The 19,266-nt window shown below is 41.5% G+C and overlaps 1 protein-coding gene across 18 annotated transcripts in view; it reads right to left on the reverse strand.

Annotated features, from left to right (window-relative positions):
- The window catches only part of LOC140484687 (disks large homolog 5-like), a 195,897-nt gene that overhangs the window by 162,470 nt on the left and 14,161 nt on the right, over nucleotides 1-19,266 (reverse strand). For all 18 annotated transcript variants that reach the window (XM_072583340.1, XM_072583339.1, XM_072583336.1 and 15 more), the window contains exon 2: nucleotides 4,719-4,830. In XM_072583340.1, the coding sequence (XP_072439441.1) occupies nucleotides 4,719-4,737 (19 nt within the window). In that variant the 5' untranslated portion in view covers nucleotides 4,738-4,830. The remainder of the gene's footprint in view (nucleotides 1-4,718; nucleotides 4,831-19,266) is intronic.

Raw genomic sequence — 19,266 nt, forward strand, 5'->3', positions numbered from 1 at the left:
TAAGAGGGCACTTTGCCTGGGAAGCCTCAATATCTAGCCATATTGAGTTTGGATCATTATCTACCCAATCACAAACAAAGGACAGCAGGAAACTCAATTGATACCTCCTGATGTCTGGGAAATCAACTCCTCCCCCTCCTTGAGGCAACTGCAATTTAGTAAGTTTGATGAGGGGCCACCCACGATGCCAGACAAAGGAACCAAACCACCCCAGAAGCTTCCTCAGCGTTGACCTAGGAAACATAGGGAGCATACGCATGGGATAAAGCAAATGAGGAAGAACATTCATCTTAATGAAAGATATTCGGCCCAGCCACGAAACTGGAAGAGCCCCCATCTCTAGAAATCTCGCCTAATATTGTCGCGCAAGTGAGCAAAGTTAGTCCAAAATAACAGATCAAACTTGGGGGTAATAAAAATGCCTAGGTATTGGAACCCTGCCCGTGACCACTTAAAAAGGAACTGAAGGCCACCTTCAACTTCTGGCACATCCTTAAGGTTCCCCAAAGGCATAGCCTCCGATTTTGCAAAGTTAATCTCATATCCTGAAATAGCCCCAAATGAATTGATGCATTGTATCAAATAGGGTACGGAGGTCATTGGGTTCGATAAAAACAGAAGGACATCATACAATGTAACCTTGTGGGCCCTCAATCCCACTTGCAGAGCAGTTATGTAGACGTTCTGACGAATGGCTCGATCACCAACGAAAACAACAACAGTGAGAGGGGGCAGCCTTGCCAGAGGTTGGTGATATGAAACGTCCACCCACCTAACCCAAACAATTCTAAGACATAAAAAAAGATATGGCCATTCCACCTGGTCAAATGCTTTATCTACATAAAAGAAAATCACCAATCCCTGAATCGATCATTACTGCCAAACTTGGACCATATTCAGCAACCTTCTAATATTATTAGAGGACTTTATAAAACCTGTCTGGTCCTCTTTAATAATATGGAGCAACACCCTTCCCAATCTCAGCACCAGGATCTTGGACAGAATCTTGAAATCTGAATTTAATAAATCCTCAGGAACCTTCCCCTTTTTAAGAATTAAGGAAATATTAGCTTCTCTCAAAGATGGTGGGAGGCATTCATGCATATAGGAGTGATTGTACATCTCCTACATTGGCCCTGACAGAATTCCTATAAATTCCTTATAAAACTCACCCGAGAGACCATCAGGGCCAGGCGCTTTCCCACTCTGAAGTTGCCTAGCTACCTCCTGTATTTCCTGAACTGTCAAGGGGGTATTAAAGAGAGAGGCCTGTTCCAAGTTTACCCCTGGGAGGTCCAAGTTCTGAAAAAAGGTCGCCATTTTAGCACTCCTGTCCTCGCAACCTTCAGACCGATACAATTCAGAGTAAAAGCTCTGAAAAGCCTCACTAATCTTTTTAGCATTGCATGTAAGGACCCCAGCACTATCTCTGATGGCAGTAATGGATTGGGGAGCATGATTTTTCCTAGTCAGGTACGCTAAATATTTCCCTGGCCTATCCCCATATTCGAACAGCCTTTGTCTCGCAAAAGCAAGTTCTTTCTTTGTTTGTGTGTCAGTATTGAACTTAAGGCAGCCTAGAGGGCCGTGAACCACTGTAGCGCAGTCACCGAAGGCTGCGCAAAATGTGCTGCCTTGGTGGCTTTCAACTGCATCTCAAGTAGACGCTGCTGTTCCTCCTTCTGATGTTTCCTGCTAGCCAAATAGGAAATAGCTAATCCCATAGCAAAGGCCTTAGCAGTCTCCCATAGCAAAGACAGACTACTAGCCGTGCCTGAGTTGATAGTCAAGAATTCCTGAAACTCCTTCAAAAGGCATTCCACAAAATCCTTAAGGAGAAAAGGGTCCAAACGCCAGTGCTGCAAACCTAGCCCTTCACTCTTGGCCTTAAACTCCAAATATACTGACGCGTGATCAGAGATAGCTATATTCCCAATTTTACAATTCATAATTGAATCCAGAAGGGCCGAAGGAGCCAGAAAGAGGTCAATCCTCGTGTGACATTTATGTGGGTTTGAAAAAACAGGTGACGTCCCTGCTGGTAGGGTCAAGACATCTTCAAATATCCACCAGCCCCAACTCCTCGCATAAGTCAACCACCTGCTTTGCCTGCGAAGAAATAGTTGGGGGCCCGCAAGGCATCCTGTCCACCGGATGCAAAAGACAATTAAAATCGCCCCCTATAATAATATGCTGCGTTCCAAAAGCACTCAACTTAGACAAAGCACTAATCAAAAATTTGAGGGGATGCGCCGGTGGACAGTAGACATTTAAAATGCTATATTCCTCCCCATGTATCAGGGCTTTAAGTATCACAAACCATCCCTGCTCATCTTTCACCTGCTCTAATAATGCGAACAGAGATTTTTCTGGATAAGTACTGCTACTCCCCTACTTTTAGTAGTAAAGGATAAGAACAACACCCGGTCATAACCCCACTGTTGCAATTTCAGGTGTTCCCCATCATTACAATGGGTGTCCTGCAACAAAGTGATATCAACCCTTTCCCTCTTAAGGCTAGAAAACACTTTTTTTCCTTTTAACAGGCAAATGACTTCCCTTAATGTTCCAGATGCACTATTTAATAAGACACTTAGCCATATCCCCTTTCAAAGACCCTTGAACCCCTCAGAGGGAGTACCCTGCTTACAAAGCGCCGAGCACAAGTAAATAAAGACTCAGAGTCGAAGAACTATATATACAAAAACTACTCTATCATAACAATTACTACTAAAAAAACAAAGAAAACCAACTATAAAACCTTGAATGGAAGACTCTTCCCCCTGCCCACAGGGGGCACTCACCCTACCCATCCTCTCCTTCACAGCTCCTTCAAACCCGGACTGTGCCCCAGCCTTCGGCCAGAAAAAAAACAAGGAAACGATTCTTAAATCAACAGAAAAAAGACAAAGTCAGGATGAGCACTCCACCCATCCCTGTCTTTATGTCACCTCTACTTGTGACTAAAAGAGAAACAGAACATACAAAAAAAAAGGAGGAGAGACAATAAAGAACATCTACAAAATTTCCCATCAGAAAATCCAGTTACTAAAAAAAAGGAACAACTTATTCCAAGGTCTTTTCCCCCTTTCCAAAAAGGAAATTATTAGTGAGAAAGAAAGGGATGAAAAACAAAAGGAAGGGAAAACATGGGGAAAGATAGAAAAGAGAACAAACATTAACCGTATACTTCAGGCCATTCCTCTGTTTTGAAGTGTCTACAAAGTTTTTAGCTTTATCCGCTGAGTAAAATGCATAAATTGAGTCCTCGTGGCTGAAATGGAGCACTGCGGGGTACCTTATGGAGTACTGGATGCCCAGGTTCCTCAGCCTCTTCTTAACTTCATCAAAGGACTTCCTCTTTCGAATTACAACTGCTGAGAAATCCTGGAAAAACATGATTTTTGACCCCTTGTACAGCAGTACCTGCGGATCTTTTCCCAGGGATCTGGAAGCTTCTATGACTTTTTGTTTGTCCTTATATGAGTGGTAGTGCACTTGGACCGAGCGGGGTGCTGCACTGGGCCTGACCTGTGCACTGTAGCCTGATAAGCCCTTTCAATCTGGAGCCTGCTGGACTCGATGTGAAGGCCCAAAAACTTCGGCAGCCAGCTTTCAAAGAAGCTGACTGGCTGCTCACCTTCCTCACCTTCAGGGAGCCCGACAATTTGGAGATTTATCCTCCGACCTCAATTTTAGGTCGTCGATATGGTCTCGCAAGGCCTGCACCTATCACTCCATCACCTGGATCGGACTGGATGAGGACTCCATCGCAGCTTCCGAGGCCTTAGTTCAACCTCCACCTCCTCTAGCCACTTCCCAAGGTCATGGATCTCCTGCTCATGCTTCTACAGCACGGATACAATAGGTTGGACCTGGGCACGAATCTCCCCACAAATCTCCTCAATCGCAGCCCCAACCTTTGAGGTAAATCTCCCCATCGCCTCAGCCAATTCCTGAGTGTCTGTCAGGTCCCCAGGGGGTTCAGGAGAGGGTGCTGCTGCTGCAGTCTCTGGTGTGGTAAGTGCTGCATGGGAGTGTCCTCCCTGCTGCTGTTCACTCGTTCCTTTTCCCTTTAGCATCCTTCTCACTCCCAAATACTAACAAATGTGTGATCTGTAAGGTTTTAAACTCATAATTCCACCATATCAATTGGCCAGGGATAGCAAAAAAAACCACCAGTATGCCTTGGCTGTTAGGCAGAGCTGTCCACAGCAGTTCTACAGAATCGCCGCCATCTTGCCAAGTCATTTTTCTGTCTTTTAAGATGGCACCAGAGAGAGATACTTTAAGTTGTATTTTGTTACATGATAAATATGCCAATAAATAAAATAAAATTTAAACTAAAATGGTATGTAAATATGCCAATATAGCGGATGTTTGAAGTATGAATAGTTAACCTTGGATAATTAGCCATTCAGTAATTTACCTACAGGTCATTCTGTTATAACAAGAGTTTCATTAATGCAAATTTGCTGTAACGTAATTGACGAAGTATGGACAATTTTTCTGTAGCACAAACTTTTAAAACGTGTTGGCTGTAATGCAATTACATTAGAAACAGTGCTTAAAGTGTGGCCAAAGTGCAATTTTTCTATAATGCGAGGTTGCACAAGAACACAACCATCGTGCTATAGAAGAGCTACCTGTATACTATTTAAAACCTAACACATCTTGACTTAATGCACAAAGTTTAAACAGCACATACGAATGCTCACCAACACAATCCTCAGCCATGCTGCTTTTACCACATTCTGCTTTGGTCTAGGGACATTCAGGTTGCAACTTTCCAATTTCTTAATATAACAGTAGTGACATTCATACTTCTTTCTGTAACAGAATCAAATATAAACAGCGTTATTAAACAATTGCCGACAAATGTATACTGAAACCAAACTTAAATTATTCTCAGTCGACAGAAAAATGTGTTTATTAACAAACAAGTTACAATAAGTTCACACATTGATTAAGGAGCAAAGTTTTAAATATGCTTTATTGGGACTCAAAGATGTAGTATGTGTAAAAAAAAGCAATGGTTTCAACAACATTTGCTGAAGGTGCAAGGTACAGGATTTAGAGTGGGCATGCAGAAAGTCCAACTTTTTAATATTTGTTCACAAGTTGCGGGTATTGCTGGCCGGGCCAGTATTTATTGCTGTTGGCTTGGTAGGTCACTTCAGAGGGCAGTTAACAGTTAACCATCATCCCATGAATCTGGAATCACATGTAGGCAGCACCAGGTAAGAATGGCAGATTTCTTACCCGAAACGACAGTGTGAAACAAATGGTAAATTACAAAAATCAACAAGCCACATGGTCACCATTACAGTAGCTTTTAATTCCAGATTTTTAAAAAATTCACATTTCATCATCTGACATGATGGGATTTGAATTCATGTCCCAACATTAATCTGGGAGTCTGGATTACTATTGCGTCATCATCATCAGGAGGACATTACCTCCCTCCAATCAGGATAGGGGTATATCATAGAGATGACTGAATAAATTAGTTTAAAATGAACAGATTGAATAATTGCAATACACTTTTCCACAAACAAAATTATGGGTTGCTAAAACAATTATCCTGACCTATAATTGGACACATTCTTATGAATGATAAGATAGCATCTCTGCAAATGGGAGAAAGTGAGAACTGGAGATCAGAGTCGAGAGTGTGGTGCTGGAAAAGTACAGCTGGTCAGGCAGCAATAAGGAGCAGGAGAATCAACATTTCAACCATAAGTTCTTCATCAAGAATGAGGCTTTCAGATCAAAGGGAGCGGAGAGATAAATGCAGGGGGGGGTGGGATTTGGTAGGTAGGCGTCCTGTCTCCTCAATGTAGAGGAGACCGCATCGGGAGCGATGAATACAGAAAAAGACTTGTGTGGAGGTGCAGGTAAATTTCTGACATATGTGGATGACTCCTTTGGGGCCTTGTCAGGTCCATGCCCCACACCACCCCACCCTCCCCTCCCACCGCAAGAATTGCAAAACCTGGGCCCACACGTTCCCCCTTACTTCCATCCAAGAGCGTTGATGAGGGAATGGTCGTTATGGAATGCAAATAGGGGTGGGGAGGGAAATATATTCCTGGAGGTGGGGTCTGTTTGTAGGCGGTAGAAATGGCGGAAGATGATGTGATATATCTAGGGGTTGGAGGAATGGAAGGTGAGGACTGGGATATTCTGTTCTTATTGTGGTTGGATGGGTGGGGTTCAGGAGCAGAGGTGCAGGAAGTGGATAAGATGCACTGGAGGGCATCATCGACCATGTGGGAGGGGAAACTGCAGTCTTTGAAGGAGGCGGCCATGTGATATGTTCTGTGTGGAATCGGTCCTCCTGGGAGCAGATACAGCAGAGAAGGAGGAATCAGGAATAGGTCTAGCAAGATCTCTCCTGTATCTTAACGAACCCACTTCAATAACGGTACGGTGGCTCAGTGTTAGCACTGCTGCCTCACAGCACCAGGGTCCAAGGTTCGATTCCAGCCTCGGGCAACTTCTATTGGGAGTTTGCACATTCTCCCCATGTCTGCGTGGGTTTTCTCCGGGTGCTCTGGTTTCCTCCCCCAGTCCTGCAGGTTAGGTGAATTGGCCATGCTAAATAGCCCATAGTATTAGGTTTTTACAGGAGGCAGGGTGGGAGGTGGTGTAGTCCAGGTAGCTGTGGGAGTTGGTGGGTTTGTAGTAATGTCCTTGTTGAGTCAATCACTGTTAATGGATATGGAGGGGTCTAGGAAGGGACGGGAGGTGTCCAAGATGGTCCAGGTGAACTTAAGATCGGGATGGAATGTGTTAGTGAAGTTGATGAACTGTTCAATCTGCTCATGGGACCATGAGGCGGCGCCAATACAGTCATTGATATAGCAGAGGAAAAAGTTGGGGAACGGTGCTGGTGTAGCTGCGGAAGATGGACTGTTCCACATAGCCGGTGAAGAGAGAGGCACAGCTGGGGCCTCTGCAGGTGCCCATGGCTACCCCTTAGTCTGGAGGCAGTGGGGAAGTGTGCTGGGTCAAGCACACCATTCCATCTTCTCCACAGGAAAATTTGAGAGGGGTCAATAAATAATAGCTTCTACAAATTCTTACATTAGTCTGGACCATGGTAAATTGCAGAACACCTTAATGCATATGGAAGAAAGAAAACGTCATCAGTTCAACTCTTCTGACAGTAATGGCTCCAATGAGCTGTTGAACTGAATACTAAAAAGTACCTACTTGATAAATGATCAAACCATGCTTTTACAGCAGGTAGGAAAGTAATTTGAGCCCTGACAACTGAATAACTTTGGCAAATAGGAACTTAAGTTTATCCACACAATTTGTTAAATGAAAAGTAAATATAACGAAGCTTTTATTTCATAGATCTACATAGTTTGGGTAAATGGCAAGTACAAAAATTAACTTTGAAATCATATGACATACAGGTTCTGATTTGGACACTACAAGTGCAACCAATACTCTAACGGGCCTTACACTCCATCTGAAAGCATAGTGACAAAAATACAGTCTTTTTTTTCTTTTCCTTGTTATTTCTCTATAAACACAATTATGTATCGACCAGTTCAGGTTTGATATAATTTTGCTGTTAAGCTCACCTCTAAAAGCTGTGTTGTAAAGATTTATTTGGCTAAGGGTCAGTTTTGACTAAATTTCTGGATGATTTCTTGCTGCTAGGTCTAGCAAGATCTCTCCTGTATCTTAACAAACCCACTTCAATAACGGTACAGTGGCTCAGTGTTAGCACTGCTGCCTCACAGCACCAGGGTCCAAGGTTCGATTCCAGCCTCGGGCAACTTCTATTGGGAGTTTGCACATTCTCCCCATGTCTGCATGGGTTTTCTCCGGGTGCTCTGGTTTCCTCCCACAGTCCCGCAGGTTAGGTGAATTGGCCATGCTTTTAAATAGCCCATAGTGTTAGGTGCATTAGTCAGAGGGAAATGGGTCTGGTGGGTTACTCTTCGGAGGGTCGGTATGGACTGGTTGGGCCGAAGGGCCTGTTTTCACATTGTAGGGAATCTAATTATCTAATCTATAAACCACTGACCTGACCCTTATTGTCCTCCACCCATCCAATTCTAGCCCTCACTTTACCAAGTACCTTCCCTGGATCAACTTGCCACACACTGGATATCCACCAAAAAACCAGCGTTCCCTGGTATCCATGTCATTCAGCCATGCCACTGTGCACTTGAACAAGTATTGGTAATCCAGCATTGTCCCTCACCAGCAACGTAATCGCACAGCCATGCTGTAGCCATAACTTTCTCTCGCAAACTCTCTTACCCTAGTCACTGTTTAATCATCAGGCCACACAATTTACCTGTCCTTAGCTACATTCTGACTAAACATCCTGTCTAGATCACTGCTACTGTGTGTCAAATACCCAATATCTTGTCAGTGTCCAGTTGCACATCATATGGAGGCAAGCAATTGAAAAATGCTAAACAAAGCTTTTATGTACAGGCTTAAAAAGTTAACACTAACAAAACTAATAGAGATTGCAATTTGTTCCTACGATGCAAACCAAATAGTGGCATTATAACCGAAGACAATTTTACATTCCATAATGCAGATGGTAAAGAAGATGGACTGCATATTGGCATTCACGAGGAGAGGATTTAACTACAGAGCAGGGTTGTCTTGCTGCAATTAGAGGGCCTTGCTGAGACCACACCCGGAATACTGTGTGCAGCTTTGGTCTCATTAACAGAGGATGGACGTTCTTGCTACAACGGGGATTGCAGCCTAGGTTAACCAGATTAGTTCCACCATCCCAGGAATCAATGTAATAGGAGAGCTTAGCTTGTTTGGATTATATTCGCTGGAGCTCAGAAGAATGAGATAGAGGAGATATTAAATGAAAGTTTCATGTCAGTTTTTACTGTTGAGAAAGAAAGAGTCAGAAATAAATATTGATGTTTTGAAGACAGTTCACATTACAGAAGAGGAAGTGCTGGAGGTCTTGGAAAATATAAAAGGCAGATGAATCTCCAGGAAATTGCAGGGCCTCTTGTAGAAATTTGTATCATCTATAACTATGGATGAGGTACCAGATGACTGGAAAGTGGCTAATATTGTGCTTTTGTTTAAGAAGAGAGGAAAGGTGAAGCTTAGGAACTATAAACCTGTGTGTCTGACTTCAGTGCTGGATAAGTTGTTGGAAGTGAAAGATAAGCTTTATATGCATTTGAAGAGGAAAGGAATGATTAAGGATAGTCAGTGTGGTTTTGTGCAAGGGAAATTGTGTTTCACAAACTTGATTGAATTTTTTGCAGAATAACTAAGATGATTGATGAGGGTAGAGTGGTAGACGTTGTTAACTTGGACTTTAGTAAAGCCTTTGACAAGGTTCCACATGGTAGACTAATTAGTAAAGGTGCAGGAAGAACGTTCTCAATAATGGAGGAGTCCAGCACCAGGGGTCACAGTTTAAGGTTAGGGGATAAACTATTTAGGATTCAAAGTGGTGAGCCTGGGAGATTCAAAACCACAGAAGGTTTTTGAGGCCAAAATATTGGATGATTTCAAGAAGTTGAGATAGCACTTGGATTAAAAGAATCAAAGGATACCGGGCTCAAACAGGAACTGATTGAGTTGGATCAGCCATGATCATAATGGTGGAGCAGGCTTCAAGGGCTGAATGGCACATGCCTGCTCCTATCTCCTATGCTTCTACAGTCTGCTGCACCAAGCTGTCATCTACCGGAAGCAGGAATCAGCAGTTCTAACTGGCCTGTAGCACCTGATGCAGCTAAGATTGGTCATGGATAAGGAGTGTTTCCTCCTCCCAACTTCCCATCTCCTCCTCAGAAGACCCATTTGACTTCCCCAGTTCCTTGGCGTTCATCACATCACTTCATTGCCTGCACCAATTGAGCAAAGCAGAGCATGCCAAGATGAATACATTCTATTCAGATTATACTGACACAACCCGACTATTCCAAGCAACAGAATCACATCTTCAGCAGCCCTACTGTGTGCTCTATCACAGCCTTGGGCAAAGCACAGATAAGCACCATATTTGAACTCTGCATCAGATAAGGGTTGCACAATACTTTCATGAGCAACTGTCACAGTGGGTTGTTCTGGGTTTACGAGAATGCTCCAGGATGTAGGAGTCGTGGCATTTGTCAGGGTAGCAGGGACACACCTCCAGCATCTGGTAAGAGTGGTCACATAATACCTACACATTAATGGAACAGAATCCCTTTCTATTCATGAATTTCACAGAATTCTGATATAGCCCCTCATTACCAGCCCTACACATGAAAGAATTCAGCTCTGTTTCTCAATCTGCCCACACTGTAGGACTGGCCACATCTGGAAACAAAAACAAATCAGTGTGATCTTGCACAGCTGGCATTGATCACTATCCTGATGCATTGTGGGTGCACCCACATTCCACCCAAGTCACCCATTGTTCCCTCAAACGAGCTAGTTACATAAAACATTCAAAGCAACTGTCAACTACATGGCCACCAAGAAAGAATGGCCTCCCCTTCCTCCATAGCCCTCAAGTTACACAGTGGCTGGCATAGTTCCATCAGTGGCCGGGGATAGCCTGTGTCAACACTGCTCCTTGTCCCCGGAAAACAGTCAGAGCAAAAAAATCTCTAGTCCTCCTGCGGACTTCTTACATCCCGAACAGCCCTGTGGCTACATCTCTGCCTGAACTCGATGCACCCAAGATCCATAAGGGCCTGATGCAGCTTTTGGGCTTGGTTTTAGCTTGGCCCTCCTACATTTGCTACCATCTTGTTAGTATGGCAGCCACAGAGACCAACCTCTCACCAGTCATCACATGCATGCCTTTTGGTGGGAAGGACATGTTGGAAACATAGAGCTAAGAATTTGTTTGTTGCTTGAGAGCAGTGTAAGTTGGCTTTTCCTGTGGATGAGGTCTGCACACACTCCTCCATACAGTGAGATATGCAACAGCCAGTTAATGAAGGCCATATCTCCATTATGCATTCAACTTCAGCCTCAGCACGTGCACTAACTTGGTGAAGGTGCCACGCCTGAGTGAGCGATGCATTACATCAAAAAGGGAGTGCCTGCTCTGCTCAGTCTTCCTTCTCATCTCAGACCAACATTAACCATTCAACTTTTCATTGTATTCAGCAGAATCCATCTTAAAACTTAACAGATTAAGCAATGGTCTCTTCTTCCCATAGTACTCTTGCAAGATTTACAAACTGAGTGTCACTTTTGGCCAGCATTCCAAGTCACTTATATGAACTTCTGAACATGGGCATCTCTAATCATGCAATTTGCAAGTTCCAATATGTTGGAAATCACCTTAAAACAGCATGTGAACCCTAAGCATGTTCACTCTGCTCGCATTGCAAATACATGATGAAACAAGTGCAAATGAAGCATAGCTGCAGCTTGCAAATATACACTTTTTAGTGGATCCTGTGCTTTCGCCCATTAAACTGGCACTGACCCCACCCATTCTGGGCATCTTCCAATTGCAGGTAACTATTGTGAATGCATATGGGCTCCCTCGCCCTTATCCTCCTGTCATCAGCTTAAATACCACTTTCTCTGAGCGGCTTCTCGTTCTGAAGAAGAGTCACAGGAGTGGCAATGTTAACTGTTTTCTCTCCACAGATGCTGTCAGACTTGCTGGGTTTCTCCACCTTTTTTTATTAAAGAAGGTTTGTTTGTGGTTAAGATTTATTTATTTGGAATAAATAGTTGTTTATGTTGTTATATACAGAAACCTAGTCAATGTTTTGAGATAACTTGAGTCCATCAGATGAGTAAATCAGGGGCTTTTTTAGAAAGCTGATTAAATTTTTAACTTTTGTGATGACCCTAGGGTATGGTTTGAGTATCAAATCATTTTTCTATGTGGGTCTTAACACACCTATTCCAGCCTGTTTTTTGATGATTCTAAAAGGTCTGGCTGAAACCAGTGGATGATAACACACCAATTGTTTTTCCAGCAGTCGTGTTCATATAATTTCCACCAATCACGGAGGAATTTGAAAGGTTTTTGATATTGGCCATTTTTCTACTGCAACACCTATTGTTACAAAAATTGTAATGGCAAAATAAACAAAAATTACAAAACAGAAATCTAGCTCATAAATGACTGAAATTTAACATGAAACCTCTGAGAGACTATCTAAATTTGTAGACAAATGCTCAAGAGCAAATTGTTTTCTTTTTAAACATGAAATCCACAAAACTATAAAATTACTGTAAATTAACAAAGGTTTTATCTTACTGTCTATACATCTAATCTCATACAGAACATCTTTAAAAGTAGTCATCTCCCGACAACCTTTATCAGAAGCACTACTGTCAACCACATAAGAATATACAGTGAGGCTGAGAGTGGAAGACACAAGCCACCACAATCTATTCTTACAAGAGAGTGAATTAGCTACGCACAAGAGAACACAACAACACTGACAGCTCCAGTTCCGGCTAAAATGGTTAATCAAAACTGCAGACAAAGGTTCCGTTTATTGTAATGTGTATTGTGGATGTCAAAGATAATGAGAACACCATTAAATGGTCAAAGCAATTAAAAAAAAACTCTTCCCCATAAAATAATTCATCCAAGGTTATCTGACAAAGAAAGGCAGGAACAATTTTAAGTAGGATACTCATGCTTCAAGCCAGGGATTGCCAAGAGTGAACGGCTTCCAGTATATGGCTTTCCCTCCGAACTTTGGACTCTTATTTTGTTGACCTTCATACCTTTTAGATTTTCATTATTTGACATCATTTAACTGCAGAAAAAAAAAGTATTTTTCTCTCATTGTGCAAAGAACATATTGACTTCAATCCATCATATTATACATGGAATAATCAAAATACACAACAACATTTTAACTCTTTGGTTACATTTTCGGCATTCTAATATACATTTTAATTCTAAGCACCAAGGTCACTTTTCAAGCTTATTTCTTTCCTCACTTTGTTCATAAACTTGCCTTCATGTAACCTATATAACGTAAGAAACTATTTGTGCTACACTGGTAATTTTGTATTTGGCTCTGTTGACCACACACCAACCATATTGAAACTGCTATTAACTGGAAGATAACATCAGTCCTGCAACTGAATTCTGGTGCTCAAATTGGACAAGCTCCTTTATTCTATTCAAAGCAGCACAGCTGAAATTGACAACTGAGTACAGGTTCAAGAGTTTAGTGCTAGAAAAGCACAGCATGTCAAGCAGCATCTGAGGAGCAGGAGAATCGACATTACGAGGGCATAAGCCCTTCATCAGGAATCCCAATGCCTAAAACATCGATTCTCCTGCTCCTCGGATGCTGCCTGACCTGCTGTGCTTTTCCAGCACTATGCTCTTGACTCTGAGCTCCAGCATCTGCAGGCCACACTTTCTCATGAGTACAGGTTTATAAGAATAAATTCTGATATTCCTACTGCCATTGTGATTTTGCACATGCAATAAAAAGAATAAGCAAAGTAAAAATAAATTGTTTTGTTAAAACTTCATGACCTGCCCAGGGAAATCTAACCGAAATCCAGTTATAAGATCCACCTACAGTCACAATCTTGGACCAGGCTTAGCTTGACTCTTGTATTTAGTTGCCTGAAAGCTTGATCAAAAAGCAAATGTGACTCGGGACTAAGCAGACTATGCAACATATTCCACAGTCAGCTGTTTGTGAATGTGGTCATATATTATTCAAAAGTAAGATAGCAACAGCAATAGCTTGAATGCATATTTAAGGATTAGTGGTTGTTGAAGTCTGGAAATTGGCTAGGTATTCTTTAGACTCTAAGTCTGCATTAGCTCCTGCAGGAGAAAAAAAGAACAAAACTACGCATATCTAAGCATTCTCCAATTCTCACATCATTAGCATATGGAGATGTATCAGCTTTCCACTATTGGAGCTTCTGAAATTCTTTGCTGAGTCGTTGTATGAGAATAATCACCATAATGTCTACAATCATTGTAGCAGAAAGACCATCACTTTTCAAGGGAATAAATGTGACATTTGCAGCCACACCCACATCCCAAGAACAAATCCAAAATAGAGTGAACATTTGGTCAGCATCAATGATTAGACCAATATTTATTGCCCAATCCTTATTGTCCAGAAGCCAATTAAGAGTCAACCAAATTATTGTGGTTGGGAGTCACATGTAAGCTGATTTCCTTCCTTAAAAGCCAGATGTGTTTTTAACAACATGGCGTTCTGAAGAAGTCACTGACTTGAAATGTTAACTGTTTCTCTTTCCACAGACACTGCCAGACCTACTGAGAGTCACTGTGTTTTTGTTTCAGATTTTCAGCATCCACAGTATTTTCCTTTTATTTTTATTTATGACAAATGAAAGTGATCACAACTAGAATTAGAAATAGCCTTATTGTCAAATGTACTCACATGAGTACAGTGAAAAGTTTACCAGTTGCCACTTAGAGCGCCATCTCAGGTATAAATGTACCTGGGTACAGATACTTAAGTACAAATTATTAGGGAAAAAAAATTAGAAACATAACTAAATAAGAAGTCCAGCATTACAGACCTTTGTGCCATCTTAGGTAGAAAAGTGCAAAATCATAGAAATAAATAAGATGAGGCACATAACTGGGTGGCATGGTGGCTCAGTGGTTAGCAAGACTGCCTCACAGTATCAGGGACCCAGGTTCAATTCCAGCCTCAAGTGACTGTCTGTGTGGAGTTTGCACATTCTCCTCGTGTCTGCGTGGGTTTCTCCCAGGTGCTCCGGTTTCCTCCCACTGTCCAAAGTTATGTAGTTTAGGTGGATTGGCCATGCTAAGTTGCCCAGTGTCCACGGGAAATACAGGGGGTTGAATCTGGGTGGAATGCTGCTCAGAGTCGGTGCAGACTTGTTGTGTTGAATGGCCTGTTTCCAAACTGTAGGGATTCAATGGATTCTATGATCCTAGTAGGCAAGCTTTGTACTTTCACCATCTGCCATGATGGGATTCAGACCCACGCCTCAGAACATTAACCTGGGGTACTGCCTTATCAGCCCAGTGATTTTACCACACTGTTACAGCCTCAAATCAGAAAAAAATCCACACCTTTGGGACAAGAGAAAATAGTAATTCTAAGGCATTTGCAAATGTAAGTGATCAATTCCAATTTTTTATTCTGAGTGTTTCAATAATGAAAAGTATGGAGCAAACATGTCAATCAATATCACTTTTTAAAAACGTGACTGGAAAAATCAACAGGATGCAAATTCACGCTGAAGATTTATCACAAAATGTTTTAAAATCAGAAAGGTGAATACTTGACAGAATTATTCTTCCTCTCTATCCATTCAAGCTTTACATGAAATGAAAATTTTACTGGTTAAAATATTCCTGCCATCCCTGGCTGCAGATATATTCCATTCCTATAACTACATAATTTGGGAAATTGCACCATTCTTAATTATTATTACTCATCAAAGCCTGAATTCAGGTGCAATACCAACAAATTAACCATGTATTTATTTGTTCAATGCAACATTATTGTTAACCCCACTTGCCATTTTACCAAATTAAGCATTTGAAGGTCGGTGCAACACTTCCAGACTCAAAATTCAGAGCGGTAACCTGTTGACTCCAGCTCACTGTTTCCTCCTGCAGTTGTCCATCTTGGACTCCAGTTAGCAACATGACAAGACATGCTCCATGGGCAGTGGTTGTATGCACCCTGCAATCCACCAGGTTCCAGCAGCAAATCGGGATTCCAACTTCCCTCTGTCTGAAATGTCTGGGGCAATTCATACAAACAGTGCAGGGCAGCTCCAGACTGCCAGCACTTGACCAGGTGCATGGCTGGACTTCAAAAATGGTGCCAAGATCCCCAAAAGGTCCCAGCAGTCTCAAGGACTTATGCTTCTGGTAGGAGAAGCAATATGAGAAGCGGGGTGGCACAGTGTGTGGTGCATAGACACTCAAGCAAGTTTGGGAAGATAGCATGCAAAATCTCACTAGGACCACGCAGACAATGAAATCTGATATTTAACCAATTTCTGGTAAAATCAGTCCACTGCCCACAGCTTTGTCCCTCCACAGCCTCTCAAATCTCTCATTTTCAAGCATAAAATTATGTCCTCTTGAAATTTATTCCTAAACAAACTGATTCTAACATTCTGATTTTCTTCAGGCACTTTTCCCTAGCTCATAAATTGCTGCATTAAAATGCTTTTCCTCATTTCTTTTGACTTTTTTTGAGAAATATCTTAAATCTATCCCCTCTCACTATCAATGCTTCACTCTGACAAGTGGAACCAATTTCTTCATATTTACTTTAACAAAAGCAACTTTAAATACTGAATGGATATATCACTTCAGCTCCCTATGCAAAGAATATTTCATAGTTTCACAAGACAAGTTTGCCATTCTTGCAACCATCCTGTTAATTCTTCTCTGCACCCCTAAGGCTTGGTCCAGAATTAGAGACCAAATCCTCTGCTATATAATACAGCATGTCCACAAAACATCACAAATACCTGAAAACGAGTTACCAATCCGTCAATGAAGCTACAACTGAGCTATGCACATTGAACAGAAGCAGCATATATAGACAGAGCCAAGTGATCCCACAACTAATGGATCAAATCAAAGCTCTTTGTCTTTCCCATATCCAATCGCAAACATTACTAGATAAAGATTTATCTTCAACAATAGCAAATTCCACATGATCTACCGGAACTATTCACTACAATTTTAGGCTAGCTTTGTCGAGTGGAAGATATATCCACTTGCGGTGGGGAGGGGGTGTCTTTGCTCCAGTTGGAATCATACCTCGCGTAAGGACGATAGAATGTAACAATAATCACTATCTAATTAAATTTGAAAAGGGGAAAATAAGAGATTTGAGGAAAAATATATGGATAACGTATTCCAACTAAACTAGGTTGGCTTAAGAGCATGAAAATGTTTCATGTTGTTATTCTACATACACTGAAAAAAAAAGGTTTGTTCAAAGTTTAAGGGGCTTGGAAGCAAAGCTAGAAAAATAAAAGCATTTTGCTATCTTTCTCTGTTCTTTAGAATATATTCTCAATTAAGGATGAAATCATGGCACAAATACTTCAACAAAAGAAGTACTTACAACCACAACTGAGGCCTGAATTTAATATGACATAAATGAAATATCATTGTCTCCATTAATAAAGTGAACAAAGTAAGATTGTGTGGGCTAATATTCACAAGACATAATTTCAAGACCATTGTTAAGGCAGATTGGGCAGCAGTTTCTTCTGCTGTGTGTAATGTATTTTCACATTACATCTGGTCTGGAGGTGCATGATGTTGACTAGCTGTCCAAGTCAAAAAGTGTTCTGCACAGGAATGGTACCAGATTTTAATAACTACAACTACTTTGCGATAACATCCACTCTGGACTGCTTTGTTTATAATGAGACAATATTCATTCTGTGTAATTTTTATTATATCTTTGTACCTACATCTTTCAAGTGTTGACATTGTACCTTGAATTGTGTAACAATAGGTTGTACAGTCAGTAGCCATGGTGACAAATAAGATGCCAGGAGATGTGGAGCCACCATGAGGGTACTCAAATGATATGTTATTTCAGCTGCACTGAACAAGTTTTTATTGCAGTACTTGCACTATAGAAATCTCAGAGCAATTAGACTCAAGTTACCATGGTTACTGCTGCCACTGGATGGTATAGCAAGCAAGTGAACAAAGGTTTGATTACTTCTCCCACCTCTGCCAGTAGCTCACGGCAATGTAAAGTCTGTTCAGTTATTATCTCACCTACATGGAATAAAATCTATATTCCAAATATATGATTATCATGTTGTTAGACATGAAAGACTTAGAAACTAAGGATATTTTAAGTGAATAAACAGAGTCCACAAACAGATTTTCCAACACCAGGCACAACTCTTACAAAAATCATTCAATTTCAGAATCAGTTAACACATCTGAAACAAAAAGGGAAATGTTCAAATTATTCACTCCTCTCCCCATTAACCATTTAGTGGTACACCTTCCAATTCTCAGGCAATGGGTGTTTTGTTGATCATCCACTCAACCCAAGTGCACTTAGGACAGCCAAGTTTAGACAAAGGTTTGTAGCTCGTAGCCAACACTTCCATTTTTCCAGTGGTGGAACCTGTTGGCCAACTACCTTAAACCAACAGACACTCACTATGACCTTAGCCAGCAATTCACAAACTGGTGTAGAATTACAACTTTCTTGGGGGGAGGCGGGGGTGGAGTCTGAATTATTGCACTTTTAAACTTCAACTCCTATTACAAAGAGTTTATGAAGTTCCAAGCAACTCCAAACATAAACTCTATGTTGTGAAGAGCAAATCACCAACCAATTACTTCCATCGGCAAATAAATATTGCCGAAGCTAAATTTTTTTTGAGAAGGGTTGCAAGAGTCTGTATTTGAAACGGAGACTGATAATATTTTAAATCGCTCAAATCCATGACTGAAAGACTGCACAAGTGCAGAAATTTAGGCTGATAAACTTTCAACCTTTGGGAATGAAATATTGGAAATAAATAGGCATGTAATGATGCACATCGAAAGTATGGCACTGGAAAAGCACAGCAGGTCAAGCAGCATCCAAGGCGCAGGAGAATTAATGTTTCTGGCATAAGCCCGAAACTTCAATTCTCCTGCTCCTTGAGTGCTGCCTGACCCGCTGTGCTTTTCCAGCACCACACTCTCATCTCTGATCTCCAGTATCTGCAGTCTTCACTTTCTCCAATATAACGATGCACTACTGGTTAAATTTATGGGCAGGCATTGACCTTGCTGGGAACAGGAATTGCACTAATTTCTGACACTTGTCTAGTTTTCATACATGACAACTACATCTCGATTTTATAAATTTTAAAATAAGAACGGCTTTCTAATTTACTGATTCCCTGTATATCAAATCTACATAGCTCTGGTAAGAAACATACTGCTGACAAAAATTGCATACCAATAATTTATCAAAATAAAAACATTTCGGGCTATCCTATCTGCATCAGTGCTTTATCTAACTAGATTAGATTACTTACAAGATTACTTACAGTGTGGAAACAGGCCCTTCGGCCCTACAAGTCCACACCGCCCCGCCGAAGCGTAACCCACCCATACCCTTACATATACATCTACATCTACCCCTTACCTAACACTACGGGCAATTTAGCATGGCCAATTCACCTGACCTGCACATCTTTGGAGTGTGGGAGGAAACCGGAGCACCCGGAGGAAACCCACGCAGACATGGGGAGAATGTGCAAACTCCACACAGTGAACCCGGGTCTCTGGCACTG

The sequence above is a fragment of the Chiloscyllium punctatum genome, chromosome 13 (assembly GCF_047496795.1).
Source record: "Chiloscyllium punctatum isolate Juve2018m chromosome 13, sChiPun1.3, whole genome shotgun sequence".
Taxonomy (NCBI): Eukaryota; Metazoa; Chordata; class Chondrichthyes; order Orectolobiformes; family Hemiscylliidae; genus Chiloscyllium; species Chiloscyllium punctatum.